This window comes from Pezoporus occidentalis, unplaced genomic scaffold (assembly GCF_034315485.1).
Source record: "Pezoporus occidentalis ecotype Australia unplaced genomic scaffold, CSIRO_AGI_Poc_V1 ctg12, whole genome shotgun sequence".
Classification (NCBI taxonomy): domain Eukaryota; kingdom Metazoa; phylum Chordata; class Aves; order Psittaciformes; family Psittacidae; genus Pezoporus; species Pezoporus occidentalis.
Window position 1 is genome coordinate 6,469,523 of NW_026912994.1, and position 17,103 is coordinate 6,486,625.

Consider the following 17,103-nt stretch of genomic DNA (forward strand, 5'->3'; position numbering starts at 1 on the left):
CTGAGCGGCGGGTGCCGGGCCGGCGCGGCGCGCTGCGATGCGGCTCCCCCGCGGCACCCGGGGCCGCCGCGGCTCGGCTGAGGACGAGCTGCCGTGAGGTGGGAGCGTCCCGGTCCCGGCGGTGCCGAGCTCGCTCGGGGGTGTCGAAGCACCCGGGGCCGACGATGGCGTCTGCCACCAAAGCGCTGCCTTGAGGGTCCCTCCGGGGAGACCCCGGCTCCTTGGGGCGCCGCCGCTCCGGAGGCTTTGGGAGCGTTTGCGGGTTTTGTCTTATTTTCTTTATATTTTTTTCCCTTTTCTCTCTTCTCTCCTTGCTGTCTCTTGTTTTTTTTTTTTTTTTTTTTTTCCCAGCTGCTAGTCCCTTGTGTCTGCCCGGCGGTTGTCCTCTCTCTTGCTGCCCCTTCCCTCAGGGCATGTCCCGGTCGAACAGCATCAGCCCCCCGGGCTTCGGCGGCCCCGCGCCCTGGGCAGGCACCGAGCAGCACCGGTCAGCCTGGGGCGAAGCAGACGCCCGAGCCAATGGCTACTCCTACCCTCCGGCTCCCAACAGGTCCTCGGGCAAGAAGGCCTCTCGCATGTCGGGCAGGTGGAGGAGCGAGGAAGACTACGAGCCCCAGGCAAGCCGGAGCCGCGGGGAGAGCGGCTGCAGGATGATGAGCTTTAGGTCCAAATCTGCCTGGCAGGAGCATGGTGACGACAGCCGACGTCACCGTTCCCGCCACACGCCTGGTGGTGATTCCCCCTCTGCCCCCAACAATGCCAGCCCCCGACAGCTGGGGGAGCAAGGGGAGGTACGGCCCCGATCTGTGGAGCTGGGGCTGGAGGAGAGACGCATCAAGGCCAAGATTGAAGAGTTGGAGGAGGAGGACGGAGACGAGGGGGACTCCGAGGCGGCCTTCTCCATGGGCAGTTGTTGCAGCATCCTGTTGGAAATCTTCAGGTCTAAGAAGTTCCAGTCGGAGAAGCTGGAACGTCTCTATCAGCGCTACTTCTTCCGACTGAACCAGAGCAGCCTCACCATGCTCATGGCCGTGCTAGTGCTGGTCTGTATGGTCATGCTGATCTTCCATGCAGCACGCGGCCATTATGAGGTATCCTACGTCGTGGTGCTCTCTCTGGCCATCCTGCTGATGGTGGTGCTGTGCATGGTGTGCAACCGCAACAACTTCCACCAGGACCATATGTGGTTGGCGTGCTACTCTGTCATCCTGGTGATCCTGGCAGTGCAAGTGGTAGGGGTTCTGCTGGTGTGGCCCAGGAGTGCCTCAGAGGGCATCTGGTGGACTGTCTTCTTTATCTACAGCATCTACACACTGCTGCCGGTGCGGATGAGGGCCGCAGTCATCAGTGGAGTGGTTCTCTCTGCCATCCACCTGGCCATTTCCCTCAAGGTCAACGCAGAGGATAAGTTCCTCCTGAAGCAGGTATGTGAAACCCAACCGATCCGGGTGTTCACTTAGCAGCCCCCACCTGCCTGCCACGTTAAAGGATGAGGAAAGTGTGGCTGTCTTGGCTTCCACAGGCCTGCCTTATGGTGGAAGGCTGACGGAGCTTTCAGTTGAACCCCTAGATTACCTGCTACTGGATGTTGTTGGGATGTTGTACAAAGTGGTGGCTAGCCTGTAATCTTGCTTTTTTTAAACAGCTGTGTTGTTTCGTCATTGCTGCTTTCCCTTAAGGCTCTACATGTTTAAGAAATGTGCCTCACTGGTTTCCTGTGACCACTGCTCCAGCGCTGTCAGCTAGCCCTGCTAATACCCTTCAGTTGTATTTAATATAAACAGCTCTACACTAAGCACACCTGTGGAATGGTATCCTTGTGTGCTGCCCTGTTACTGAGAAATGTGAGGAAAGTCTTGCTATTTTTATTAGCTAGACGTTATCCTTGTGTGCTGCTTCTGAGTCTGGGTTTGGTGTCAGCACAGTGCTTGCTTAGGTGTCAGAGAGTATACTCCATGGGAATGTGCAGTAAGCTTTTGGTTTAGCAGGAAGATGTTTTGCTGGAAATGTCTACAGTGAAGAAACCCAGAGCTCATATACAGCCAAAAAAAAAAAAAAGAAAAGCTTAAAAAAAAAGTATTAATGCAGATTATTGTTTAGCTGTGATATCATATTTAACTGGAGCAGTTCAGTTCACAGGAACAATAAGACTATTATTGAGTGCATTACAGTGCAATTTTTAATTACCATATCTGTATAAACAGCAGCAATACAAGGCGCCACTCGTCAAGCGAAGCAAGCAGCCTTGGGGCTCATGTGCTTTAAGCTTACCAGACACCTTGGGAATCAGGAAACCATTGACTTAAAATGTTGCAGCTATGTGTTAATCATCATCCTTCTGTTGAACAGGACTTGGAACAATTATGAGCCTGCTCCAAAGTCAGCCCTGATGCTTGTCTGTAACTGGGATGGCTTATTAAAATCAGTCCTATCACTAATACAAAATAAAGTCTTGTGCTTACAGTGCCTGCTGTGAGTCTTCTGAGTTGGTTTAAGCTTTACCTAATGCAGGATCAGGAAAAGTTGCAGGGCTTAAATAAAACTTCAGTGGGATGCGGCTGTCACTGCTCTGCTCTACAAAATAGCTCATGAAATTACTTTTTTCTCGCCCCTGCCCAGTTAAGCCTGCTTGGATAGTTTCTGGCTTTGTTCTTAGTTCGTTACAGATATTTTTATAAACAGTACATGGCATATTTTTCTTAGGCTTGATATAAATGGCTTTTTGTGCACTTCCAGCCAAGCATACGCTGTGAGCAGGACAGTTGCTATTTTTCTGCCTGACTTGGAAAAGTTTGCTAATGGCCTTAGCTCCTCCTTGTCCTGCAAAGCCTTGTGCGTGCTCTTAACTTTACAAACTGTGACTTGTCCTACTGAATTCAGTGTGTTTGAGGGTGTTTTCTTGTGTATGAAAGCAAAGTTCATCATGATTGTGCCCAGAAGACATCAATCTGTTACAAGCAAAGTTGGAGGATGCTAGCAAGTGCATAAAATATTGTTATGCTAGAAAGTATGGTAACTGTATTGTAATGGGAAGGAACCTAAATCCCATAGGCCAAATGATTGACTCGGTAAAGAATTTGGGGTAGTTACAGTTCCCTCTCTTTCCAAATGCAGCAGGGTTATTTGTAAGAGGTTGGACTTGTGTATAAATGTGCACTAGTCAAAGGTAAAAGCACGGGCAGTAGGTGATGGCACAGTATGCACAAATCTGTGCATTATATGGTTGCTTTCCCTTTCATAGTAGCACTGGGTTTTGCTGTAATTTGACAATATATGCTCAGTTAATGAGGAATATCTTAAGAGTATTCTCTCCTATTTTTTCAAAGGCTGAGTGTCTCTCCATATTGCCATTTATTTTTCCTACTAACACCAAATGCTGATCTCTATCTTGCTGTGGTCTACATTGGCGTAGCTCTTGCTGAATTCAGTGGGGTTGTACAAGGCCAAGAATGAGATTCCTTGCACATTTGCGTATGAACATGAGCTGCTATCTCTGGCTGCCTGATAGAAAAATCTATGTCTGCCGAGCACATCACCTCACAGCTATTCACAGGCCTTCCTCACTGAGGCTGTATCTCGTTGCCGTGGAAATCTGTTGCGTTCAGCTCTATCCCACTGATGCAATCAAGCCGTGTTTTCCCCCCTTAAACTACTAAGGGTAAAGGCAGACGGAAACCAGATAAATTGAGAAGAAGGGGTTAAGTTGTTTTCAGTGACTTCACACTGGCAGTCACATTAGCCTGGGTTTTGTGGAGCAGGAGTGGATGTGAATGTATTTGTGACTATGTGACCAGATGGTTCGTTATCCACGGCAGTTGCAGAAGAAAGGCTAGTTAGGATGTGTATACCCTTTTCTCAATTTTAATGATATTTTAACCATAATACTTACACAGGTAGTTCTTTGTGCAGGCTTTCTTCTTTTAATCTTCACCCAGTAGTTTCTAAGTCAGGAAAAATCATATACTCTTGTTATGATGCACTAACATTCAAAGCTGGCTGACTCTTGCGTAGACTTCTGAGTACTTTTATGAGGCTCACAAGCCTGTTAAAAACTTTCCTGCTTCTCTTTCTCAAGAGGCTGAAATTCTTAGTTGTATGTCCCTTTGGGGAGAAAGGCTTCATGAAAGGATTAAGGCAGTCCAATATTTCTGAATCAGTAAGGTGACATAAGTAAAGGTAGCTATGATTTTCAGTCTTAGCTAGGTGTTTGCTACCTGGAGCATTCTGGAGTCTGTCTTTTGAAAGAGTGCCCTGAGCACCCCTAGCAAAAGCAGCAGGTATATTCGGTACTTCTACAAATCTGATCAGGTAGAGGCAATGACCTTGGCTTCTTGAATTGATTTTTGATTGAAACAAAAATGCTAATTAATACAAATCACTGCATTATAGTCACAAGTTATCCACTGATAAGGGAGGGAAGAAAAAGAAATCCCGTGTTTGAGAATTGCCTCACATCCAAAGCTTGCTGTTGGAAACAGAACGCATTTAATGTATGACACTCTACCAACTACAAATCTTGATTTCTTGAAGGGTTGTTTTGTGTACCTATGTGTTAATCCTAGAGGGACTGATTTTGGGTTTACTGGGGAGAAGATGGCTGCATTTGTCTTCAGGTTTGTGTCTTTGTGTTATTCTGGAACAGTTTGGATTGCCATTATGTTTCAATGCACACAAGTCTATGTCTTTCTCTCTTTGTGTGTATGTCTCTTTTTAGGCCAGCCTTTTCCACGTGTTGGTTTTGATATACTTTCTGGCTCTGAAAATACATTCAGCTCCAGGATGCGTATAAGAAGCATTTTATGCGTGAGTTAGACTATCTTAATACTTAACTGAGAAAGACATATACCATTTATCAATAAACTGTCTTGCATTCACAATAAAGATGTTACTAAGATGAAACAAACTACCTAGCTAACCCACTAACTTGTACAGACACATGGCAAGAACTTCCAGTGGGTTGCAGATGCTTAACTGAAGTCATGTGAGTAGACTAGCTGCCCTCAGTGCAGATGGTCTTGAGTAAGCACTGGCATTTTTGTAAGACTAGGGGCTAAGGGACAGGGAGTTTCACAACAGAGTTACTGGGCTCTGAATCAGCCTTTAAAAGGGATGGGGATTGTGTGCGGGAGTGGGTGGAGGACCAGGGGTAAGGGATAAGAATGCCATATACAAACATCAAACAAAACCCTGGACTGAGGTTAGATTTATTCCTGGCTTCCCATCCAAACCTGTTTTATTCTAATTTTCTGAGGTTCCTTGTTCAAGGATACAGTCAAGCCTTTGTAGTTTATTAACTTGGTGTGAGTGGGTGACTGTTAAGGTACCATGAAAACAGAAAATTTGGGAAAATAAATACTTTTTTTTTTGCCTTGTGTTAATAACCTTATCGAAAGAGAAACTGAAATGCTGTGATCTCTTTCCTCCCCAAATACTGCTGCAAACCTTCTGCAAAGGATCTCTGATAGCACAGTTCTGAACAGCTATCCCAGCACATGGCTCTTTTTTATGATTCAAGGCTCCTGATGTTGAGCTCCTTTCTTGCTCCCTTTCTATATGGCTCCATCATAACATTACATTAGTACTCTTCATCCTTCACATCTGAGAACTGTGTGAAGATTGGCTTTTCTCCCTGTCAGTCCACATTAATGGTACATGATTGATCTGCAGCCGCACGGTAGCACTCCCAAAAGTCTAGCATTTCAGTTTAACTATTTCTTGGAAGATGTTGGTACAAAAACCTGGGCAGTCTCTTTTTGCTTTCCCTAAATAAGCTGTCACTTTAGCAGGTCTAAAACCAACTTATTACTGCAATAGGATGTCAACTTGAATCTTGCGAATATCATTTAGCAGCTTTTAAAGATGCTTTTTAGATGCAATTTAAATGGCATTCAATGAGAAGCTAGTCATATAGCAGGAGTAGTACTGTATGTTCCATCTCAGCCTCACTGCTTAAGATACGTAGGTGATGAACTGATTTTGAGACTAGCACATTTTCAGAGGTGCATTATTCAAGTCACTGTATTGTGCTTTCATTGTCTTCAAATGGTCTTTATTCATAACAAAATAAAGCTGACGTTAGAAATAAGGAAGATTTCACCTGAAATGCAGGTAGATCTGTGTCACTTTTTTCAGGGTTGTTTGTTGCCTATCTTACTTTTGTCCACCTGGAAAACATATTTAAGTAATGTTTATTTAGGATGCGATTTTGGGGCACTCAGCCACATAGGACCAGATACTGTGTGCCTCAAACAGCACTTAATGTTCTGTTCTGCATAAACATTGGTATCAGTAGAGCTCTTGTATAGTAATATGTGCTCCAGCACTGCTAACAACTGAGGAATCTGCCTGAGTAGCAGTTTGACTGAAGTTAGTAAAAATTGATGATTTGCAGTCTTGTGTCTGGGGAATGGGGGCAAATGCCAACCGGAAATATTCAGTAACTGTTGTGTTGATAGTTGCCTCCCTAGTGTAATTCTGTAAAAGAGATAATTAATTAAATCCCTGAGGTATTGTCTATCAATTAGTCCTTGGTAGGAATATTGTTTGTATCTCTTGGGAATGCATGTGTTGCTTGGGGTTTAGGAAGGTGCATCTGTTTTTCTTATCTCCTAAATTATTCTATGATCTGGCCACCTTCTGATCTCCTTCGCTTGCTTTATCCTCCTTCCCACCACCCTGCATTAGTTTGATATTGCACTGTAATATTTCCTGGTATAAAAAAAGGTTAGTGTAATAGTGTTTAAGTGCTGTGCATCTGATTTCCTCGCATTCCTGGATTCTTAATAGGTTCATTGTCTCGGTAAACTGACCCATTTGACTAATTTCTCTCAGCCTTGTGGTAGCAATTGAAGTCATATAGCTGGCTTGGAAATCAGTGAATTTAAGATGAAACCTAATGGGGATAATGTATGTGCATTGCTCTGCCAGATGCACTAATTCTAGCAAAAGGCTTGTCCTTCTATGCATGTTTTATGACACACTTGAAAAGGCAGGGTTGTTAATTCTGCTTATTTCTGGAGAGGGGCAGGTATTTCAACAAAAGTTGGGATTCACTGAGATGCATGAGGCAGAAGGATAGCTTTCCATGCCCTAATCTGACAAAGCACTTGTGACTTGTCCTTCAATGTCCTGGGCTAAATTACTTGGTTTGATATTGTGACCCCACTCCTCTGTCAGAGACCTGTCCAAGGCAGGACATATTACATATATGTCTTCTACGACTAACAGCATTCAGATGATTTATAAACCTGAATGGCACTGAAAACAAAACGTTGATTATCCTAGAGCTAAGGGCTCAGTGGAACTGGTCGTGCCCTCTCAGAGCCTGACTGGCTCAGCACTCCCTAAATGCCCTTCTGCTCCAAGTTTGCTGTTGCTTGGACAGTGCTGCCAAGGTCCAGGGTGGAAGAGGACTGGGACTCTGCCCAGCTGGAATGTGAACTTTGGGCACCAGACTGTTCTCCAAATGCATTCAGTTTGTGTTTGATTGGCTAATCTTTCAGTCATGCACCATACTCCCCTCTCTGTCTTTTAAGACAATTGGAACAATTGCTAACTTTTTAGCCATTGCGGTAGTTGGAATAGTTACAGTGTTCTGGGAATAGCTGGTTTTGTCTTCATATTTTAGTACTTAGTGGATATTACTCTCCTTTTCTAACCGAACTAAAAGAACTTTTCTTCTGTCTCGATAGAAGAGGTAATGAAAAATCTCCAGCAGCAGCTGAAACACTGAGAGGTAAAAATTGAAATGATTTTGACAGCAGCTTCCATGTGTGTGGTAAAGTGGTTCACCCTGTAACTGGTGGTAGCTTCTGAGAACCTGTGCTTTGAAAAGTTCATGTCTTTTTAATTATTATTTATTTATTTTATTTATTTTAATTTTTTATTTTCTTTTTTCTTTCTTTCGCAGGTGGGTGCGGTTCAGAGAAAATACCCGCTTTTGTTTGGGGAGGTAGAATACAGGGTTCCAGGTTTCACTAGCCTTGGGCAAGCTTTATCTTCCCATCTGTCTTATGCTGTAGGATTTACATGGCACCTTGCTCAGGTACCCAGAAAATGCAGCGCAGAGGGAGCTGGAATGCGCCAGAGTCTCTCCCGAGCCTTCCAGCTGCTACATGATTTCAAAATGTGTTACTTTTTTTTTTTTTTTTTATGCAGCCCAGAGGGTAGGACCCTGGCAAAGCGTGTGCAGGGAATGGCTTCTGGGAAGTGAGTGGGCTCTTGTGCAACTGCTGTGTGACTTTTTCATCTCCTGTGAGTCCTGTGTTTTGATGTGGGATATACTTGGTGTTAGCTCCTTCCCTCCTTGTGAAGTCTAGCCTGGTGATCTGAATTTGTGATATCTTGCATCCAAAGGATGCTCTTTCTTCTTTTTGTTTTGTTTTGACAGTGATGATACTTTAAAAAAGTTTTTGTCTTTACCTGAGATGTGTTCTGCTGCTGCCAGAAACTTAATTTGATTCATTATTATGGAGTCCTCAGGCTACATAAAAAACCCAAGGGGAAATCTCGTGAATGAAAAAACACAACCCCAAAGACATTAAAAAGGATAATTTAGCTATGAGGGGGTGTGAGAAAAAGACAAGAATTTTAATGTTTGTCTCCTGAGCTCCGAAGTGTTCTCACCTTGTCATAAGAAAATTTGAAGCTTCTAGTACTTAATAAGATTACACATAAAATGGCTGTCAGGCCGAGGCAAGAGTCAAATTGCTTTTTAGGACTTGCAACTAAGGTAAACTTCATAGTTTATGATGGTGAAAAGTCTTCCAGGTTCATTGCTGGGAGGTACAGGAATGGCATCGTTTAACAGAGCTGCAGGAGAATTTAGCATGCAATGGTCATCTTCTGACACTTGGAGAAATGGACTGAGCACAATTTAAAGCTCTTGCCTTTTGCTTTCAACCTTGCATTTAAACATGCAGAAAGTCCTTATCCCAGCAGAAGCCTGGTAGTTAGACAACCTTGTGAAATGGTTCAGCCAGAGATGGTCATTTTTGCGCCACAGTGATGATGAATTTACATGTGGTAACAAACCCCACAGTTTAAGAATTCATGGACAGAGTTGGCGTTGCCAACAGTATTGCTTCTAGTGCCAGGCTGGCCTCACTGATACCGAGCAGGATTTTTGTTACAGCATGCATTATAAAAAGTTTCATTGTATTGTCAGGCTTTGTTCTGCAAATAAAATATCGTTATGTACTTTTTTCTTCATATTTGTAAGTCACTAATGCAATTATGATGTATCCTTACTCTCTTCTCCAGATATCATCCACACAAATAATGTTTATGTGTTTAAGATGTTATCCAGACTGTCTGTAGTAACAGAACAGTGTTGAGCAAATCCAGTGTGCACTGCATGGTCATCATTTGTGGCTTCTCCTTCTTCATAGCAGCACAAATATCAGAAGAGAAGTGTATTTCAAAGCACCTTCAATCTTACCCTGATTTTGTTTTTAACTCCCCTAGCTAAACTGTTTCTTCTGCAGTTTGAGTGTTGAGTTTTCAAATTAAATATTAAACTTCCTTTACTTTTCAGGAAGAGTTTTACACATCCATGCAAAACCCATAAAAATGTTTAGTGTGAATTTGGCCTTTGTGGTACTGCTGTGCTTGGCTATCATCTTCCCTTTTCCTGGGAAACTTTGCTTTTGGGAGGTTGAGTTGAGGACTAAAGCTGCTCTGCAAATTTTACATACGCATTCCATTACTATCAGAGTACATCTTTGCAGACTGTAAAAAAAAGGACTGTGCTGATGCAACAGAGGAGGAATATAAATGAAGAAAGGTTTGTGTTTCCTCTTTTTTTCTCTCCTTGTCCCCCCACCCCCAGTTAGAAATTGATCTCTCAAAGCATCAATTTGTGCAAACTGTTTATTCCTTAAGTGTGTTTGCAGCTTGTGTAAAACACTGTTTCATTTCACAGTCAAAAGAAAAGGCTATGGCATTGCTTGCAAGAATCTGTCACAAAACATTGCTAATGCAGACAGGTCCCTAGCTGTATTTTCCCTTCCAGAAAAAGCCATGACTTCTTCCCTTTATTCCCTGCTCTAGACTAAATGCTACAAACACCGATCTCTGTGTCCTTCAGACTCTGAAAACTGAATTCTTAGAGCTAGCAATATGGTAAGGGACTACTCAAATCAGTATTTCTAAAAACAGTAATTTGCTGGTCAGCCCACAGATGACAAAGCTACTTAGACATGCTTGCTGAGTGAACTCTTTCCGTTTGCTGGGACGTACCCAACGGCAGCTTTGTGTGTATTCTTGCTTAATGTGTGGGCATTTATGCACAGAATTGTACAAATGGATGGCCATGGGATATGTTATTAATGAAGATGTTTCCAACTGAATGGGATTTTTTTTTTCTTGGGCAGGTCGTTACTAGTAATCTAAAGGAAGACAGGAAGAAATGCTCTGTGGTACTAAGAAAGGAGGGTACTCTACAGTGTGGAGGGTGACTGTGCAATTAAAATGTCAGTCTCACTCATGCTAAAAGCTAACTGCAGGCTTTCAAACCGTTAAACATGAAGTATGTTACTAGTGTGGGAACTGCTGTTGTGTGGTGAACTCTGGGTCTTGAGGCCAGGAAGGATGATTGAGCTTGTTTAGCACTACTCGTTCAACAATTCTTCTCTTGATTTCTTCTGTTCTCAGGGTATGGAGGAAAAAAAAAGTTTAAATGCTGAATTGTACAGTATTTGTCGGTTGAAAAAGCAATCTGCAGTGATTTCTGAACTGAAGGTGGACTGAACCAGTACTTTTTTCGTTTCCCCTCTTAGTAAGACAGGATTGTAACACCCTGTGATGGAAGATGTCAGGAGCATTTCCTGCTCAAGGTGGCCACATCTACTTAAAACATAACACAAATGGTCTTGTTAGTTTGTGAAGGGGCTCTGACATCATGCCCAGATTTTTGACTGGGTAATTATGTTTTTTCCTTTAAAACTGATGTTGGATATGGCATTTTTCTTTGCTCCATTTCTATTTTGGACTTTTTAGCAATACACCACCAAATAACTGCTGTGTATACATGGGGTTTACTATCATATCTGAGAGATTTGCAAGGCTGTTGACAAGCCAGAAGAATGAGGGAATACAGCTCAGGCTTCTACCTTCTTAGTTGTGTTGGTGTGCTGAAGCAAGCATCACACCTTTGATATAATAGATTCACTGATAACATTTGAAAGCTACACAACCAGAGATGGTACAGATGAAGGATACTTCCAGAGGTCAGCTATACCATCCCACTGAAGCAAGACAAGACCATGTCAGCCTAAACAATTTGTGACAGGTACTAATCACAGATCCACCTGAAATACACCCTCCTTTGTGTATGTGCTCTTTGGGGTCACAAAGATACTGATGTGCTTTCTTGTTTAGTTGTTTGTTTGTTTGTTTTTTAACCAAAAAAGCAAGTAGAGCCCTAGGTGTACATAAGGTAGTAAAAATGTGATGTTCATGACTACAGCTCTCTTAGCTGAAACTGGCTCCTAGTTTCCTTCTCTCACCTATCTCTCATTCTCACCCAAAGCCTGCAGTTCTCTATAACAAAGAGTACATTTGTGTGACAGCTGGGTCTCAGACCTGAATGAGGCCTTCTTGAAAGCGCTGCAGTACAAGCAATAGACTTGGAGATTGTGTCCTTTCTCAGGTGACTTCCTTTTCAGTGCCTAGTCTTTCTCAACCGTTAGGATAGGTGTACTGAGTGAACTTGCTAGCACTCCAGAGCTGCTCTAGAGGCTCTTTAAAGTGTATGTTTTTTGCAGCTGTGGTCCAAGTGACTGTGAACAAATACCTGAGGAAGTTATTTCCTGAAAATATTTTCATCTCTCATTAGAGAAAGTTAGGAGACTGAACTTTTTTTTTGTTTGTTTTCCTTCTTCCATAATGTAGATAATGAGTATCTGGCTGTAGTCATGACTATAAAGATTTGTCCAAGTAATGTTACCTAAGAAAGGTAACCCTGGGTTGATTAGTCAAACTACAATATAGAGCCCACTAAGTGAAGACTGTAGTCCACTGCTGAAATCACCTTACTCTTTTATTTTAGATACAAATGGACATGGTTAATTTAATTCACTTCCAGAGGGAATGCAAACTAAATAAAGTCATGCTTGTTAAAAGGAGTGTTCACATACTTTAAGTTCACACAATTGAAAAAACTAAATAATTTACTTCAATTTATTTTTATTAACTTTTCTGAGCAAACGAATCTTTAGTGTAATATCGCCAGGGTAAGACTGTAGCTTGTGTAAGTTAGGAGTACTTTATATTATTAGTGCATTGCATATATATGCCATTTTCTATTAGAAGAGGTAGTGTCACCATCTGTGCTATGTGTTTACCCCCTTAGCAAGGGCTTGGGCTGGTTGTGATAGGGACAGAGTCAAGAGAGGAGCTTATCTGTCACTTTCAACCAGCCCTTGGCACTGTTACCAAAGCTCTTTCTCTGAAGCCTGGTCACAAGTGTCTCCTCGTACAAAGAAGCACTGCTTCTGTGCTAGGGACTGCTGCAATGGCTCACGACTCCTCCTTTGCAGATAAATTATATGCTTTCAGAGCCTGGCCTCTAGTTTGGACCTGAGAGTAATTTTTTTCATTGTCAATTCCTTAGCAGCTGTGACTGGGACAATATACTGTAAGATGTAGATCCCAATCTTGGATCCCAGATTGTTAAATGCAGAAGTGGCAGCTGATTGTCTTCTGTGTTTTCTTTGGGAGAAGCTCCTTTGGTTTCTGTCAGCTCTTGTTCTGTTTAAGTCATTTGCAATGCTGTGTGTGCTATTTAGCCAGTGCATTTCTGCAACAGAAGTATATACACTATATGTAAAACTTAATGGGGAAAGGTGCTCACAGCTTCCCACTCACCAAACCTCCTGCTGAAGATTATTGGAGAAATATTGTGCTCCATTCAAATGGGTGGCATTGTAGCATTGGTTTGCTGGTAGAAACTTAGTGCTTCTGACTGTGCAGAGTGGGCGAAAGAGTTGACTTCCTCTAAGTAAGGAGTTAAAAAACCTGAAAGGTGCCTTCTGCACTAACAGCCGCCTTAAGCAGAGCTGCAATTTCATGGACTGAGTTAACTTTTGACTCCTAGTGGCCAGGATGCCTCCTTCTCCCTCTGCTATTCCTTGTCCTATCCAGATCTAACAGGAATCTTACCTCTGTTCAAACCTTACCCTAAATCCTCGCTGCCTTGTCTAGTTTTTATTTGGCACCACAAGTGATTTGGAATCTAAATGCGTTCTGCCTATCACCAAAAATACCTTTTTCCCTATGGTTGCTTGCAAGGTGCCTTTAACTTCCCTCAGGGCTTTTCTGTATGAAGGGACAGCTGATGTCGAACAATAGTGACTTATTTACACTGATCAATCCTCACTTTACTGAAAGGCATCTGTCTTGTACTAGGCACCCTGCAGTGCACATTTTTCAGAGATGCTGGTGGAAGATGTCTGCAGTGTCTCCTGTCTCTCTGCCCAGCCTGGCTCCTTTGTAGTCCTGGGGGAAAAAAAAACAAAACAAACCCTTGAGAAGAAATACTGCAAAAAATGATTAGTAAGAGGTGTATTTTCCTCCTCTTACTCATGTGATAATGGATTATTAAGGCTTTGGTTTTCCAGAGTTTTGGTTGTGTTCTCTAGCAGCAATACCTGCCAAAGAGACTGTCAAACTCAGTAACTGAAATTTATTTTGCTCAGTTCCAGCAAAGTTAGTCCACTTGTGTGGACCAAAATAGTCTGGGAGGTGCACATATGCACCTGAGCTGGCAGATCTGAGGGGTGGGTATCATCCAAGTAGATGTCAAGGAACTAGGGGCAAACACAGATTCAGCTGAAGGAGGTTAAGGACACCATCCTGATAGCAGCATATGCTGCTTTCAGACTTCACGGGAGGCAAGGGCATAAAGCTGTTTTTCCAGGAAACTCCTAGTATAACAGGAGAGAAGATGGCCAAGTCTTTCCACCTGCTGCAGCCCACCTTTCCTCTCTTGTTTCCTTGTTTCCACCTCCTCAATGATATGAACAGCCACAGGAGAAGGCTCCAGGCAGTGCACCTCTGTGTTTCTGCTGCCTGCTGGTGCTTATTTTTCTGGTGTGCTTACTGACAAAAGGAGAGATAGTGCATAAGTTACCTGCAGCTGCAGAGATCTCCATTGCTCCAAAGTGAGTGACACCAGAGAACAGTTTGTTTTAGTGGCTGTTACCTCCTCTTAGCTTGGTAAGAGGCTCCAAACTTTTGTTAATGCATGGAATGTCTCTAGCAGTCTGGTTGAAACTTTCTTCTTTGGTCTCTAAATAAACTGTGATTGATAACTTTTTTAATAAAGGACACTGCCCCAGTTCTCTGCATTTTGCTTTGGTACAAGTGGAGGTTGTGATAAGAGCATGATCCAACAAGCATTACTTTGGAAGCCTCACCTGCTGCATGGGATTCAAGTAGTGCCTGCTCCCTTGCACTTCATGTGAGGGCAATTAGTGCACGTGCATGGCAATTAGTGCTGCAAATGAAGTCGACACGGGTGTACTCTGCCTCTTTAATGGCTTGCTTTCCTCCTCTGCCAAAAGAACAACCAAGCAGTCTCAAAGGAACCTGCTGCCTTCTGATATTTAATTTGCTTCAGGCTTACCTTGGCTTTCTGCCTCTTTCTTCTTCTGCCTAGCCTGGCCCACCTGCCTGTTCCTGCTACTAGTGCTGCAGAGGAAACTATACCCAGTTCTAACAAATCAGGTCATTACTTGCCCAACATGCCACAGTTTGGCCTTGCAGACCTCCAGCACCATCACTCCCTGACATACTTTGTCACTTAGTTTCTGACCTCTTTTCAGTAGAACACTGGGCTGGTTTCTGATGAAATGTGCTGCAGTTGGCATTGCCAGATAAAGAAATACGCTTGTGGGAAATTGCAGAGCAAGTCTCCTGCTGTCTTTTTGACTTAGGTACCGTGGTGATGGGGGCCTTAAAATATCTGTGATAGCCAGTGCTAATTTGTGACCAATGATGACTCTCTGGTGTGTATATGCTGGTATAGATATATGTGTGCTGGTATAGATACGGTGTGTGTATAAGCTCCATCTATATGGAGTTACATGATGTGATTCTTAACCAGACTGTTAACTGTTCTGGAAGATTTTTTTAAATGAGACTGGATAGCAAAACAAAACTGCAGTTGAATACTCAGTGATTGTAGTAAAAGTAAGGGGTTAAAATACTAGAAGAGACCTTTTAAGTCACTGACAGTAGGAGGGGGGCATGGATGTGTAGGTGGAGTATGTTGATTTGGTCATGAAGTTTTGGTGCAGGCTTCCTTGTATGGCTTTCTTTATTGCAGCAGAGTACCTTGCACCATGGACCACCCATCTAGGCTTGGTTTTTGAATGCCTGACAAGTAATATCTTTACAGTGTCTCCTAATATGTTTCTCAATAGGAAACTGATAGTTTATGATACGCATTTTTGAGCTGAAAGCTGTGGGGTTTTGTTTGTTTTTTTTTTCATGGGGGAGGATTGCTCTGTACAGGAGAATTGAGTAACCAGCTTTACTCTGAGTGGATGCAGTAGGCAAGAAGAAAAAGTTTAGCATTAGCCCCTGAAAAAGAAAAATTGCCTTAAGAGAACCCCTCCACAGAAGATGATACATTGGGTTAATGGTGTTACTTTGCAAACCTTTTTCTTACACACTGCTGATTATTGAGACAGTTCAGATGTGGGTCAGTTTTTCTTACTAAGTAGGGCTTGACAGAGGTTCAAGCAAGCTGTTGGTTTCTAGATAATGTGGGTTGAGTGCTGTTTTGCTGAGGAAAAGGAGAGATTTTTACTTAGCTGTCATTAATACTCAAGTGTTCCTTCTTTTTTGTGTGCTGAGGTTCTGCATTATTATGCTGCTAAATGCTTTTGTAATAGTAGTGTGCGTTGAGCTGTGATTTTGTGTCATCAGGACCACTAGCTTGTTTGATTTAGAGAGGTGGATAGAGGTTACAAAGGTTGTGCGAGCCCCATCATTGCAGCTGCCTTCAAAGCCAGCTCCAAAATTCATGAAAAGCAGCTGCCACAGAAGCACTTCATGACTTGGGAGGAATGGGGACAGGCAGACAGAAACTGTGTGGACAGGACTGTATATCCCTGCTCATGAAGTAATGAGCATATGGAACAGACTGTGGTTAAGGAGGTCTTGAGGGGTGGAATATTAACTGCGGTGAAAACAATCCTGCAGGAGTGCATGTGTCTATGCTGGCACTTCGCACGTGTGTCGTCATGGAATTTTCAAAGAGGGCCCTAAACAAAACAGCTTTATGGAAGAACAAAACAGCATTGTCAGCAGCGGCTGAGGAAGCTGCGCCAGCACCTTTTGCCATAACCGTGCTCTGAACTAACTGGTTCTTGTTTGCAGCATTTCTGTGGCTATTGAATGCACAGCTGTATGTTAGCATCTGCCTTAAAGGCTTTTATGAAACTGTGGTATAGAAAGCAGTGGCTGTGCTTTGTTTGGACTTTTTCAAAATCCAACATTTTTAATATTATTTTTTCTTCTCTTCCTCACACCCCCAACTAGAATAACTTGTCTAAATGTAAAAGCATATGGAACAGTGAGATATGTTTTTCCCTCAACAGCTGTGTTCATGAGCATTCCCTTGCTTTGAGTCTGGGAGACTGTATTTTAGCCCGCTGCAGTGATCATGTGTCTGATCCCAGGTTTTGTTCATTTAATCTGTCCATTAAGATGATGGAGTCCCTCTCTGTACTGAGGTGTTTGAGGAGTGATCTGATCCTACTGGAAGAGCATGCACAGAGCGTGTCTGTCTTGATCATGTAGGAGATATAGTGCCAGATGAAAGTGAGTTTTGGTATGCTGTGCAGCATCCGGGGAGGTTTAGACCGGATATTAGGAGAAATTTCTTCAGCTAAAGGGTTGTCAGGCATTGGAACAGGCTCCCAGGGATGTGGTTGAGTTACCATCCTTGGAGTTGTTTAAAACACTTGCAGGTATGTCAGGGACATGGTTTAGTGGTGGACTTGGCAGTGCTAGGTTAATGGGTAGACTCGCTAATCTTCAATGTCTCTTCCAACCTAAACGATTCTGTGATTCTATCCTGTATTTGTCACAGTG

The 17,103-nt window shown here is 43.0% G+C and overlaps 1 protein-coding gene across 1 annotated transcript in view; it reads left to right on the plus strand.

Moving 5' to 3' along the window:
* The first annotated feature begins 324 nt into the window (after positions 1 to 324).
* ADCY5 (adenylate cyclase 5) overlaps positions 325 to 17,103 on the plus strand; it is a 221,261-nt gene continuing 204,482 nt past the window's right edge. Inside the window, exon 1 of the mRNA XM_062607077.1 lies at positions 325 to 1,424. Within this exon, the coding sequence (XP_062463061.1) occupies positions 414 to 1,424 (1,011 nt within the window). The 5' untranslated portion in view covers positions 325 to 413. The remainder of the gene's footprint in view (positions 1,425 to 17,103) is intronic.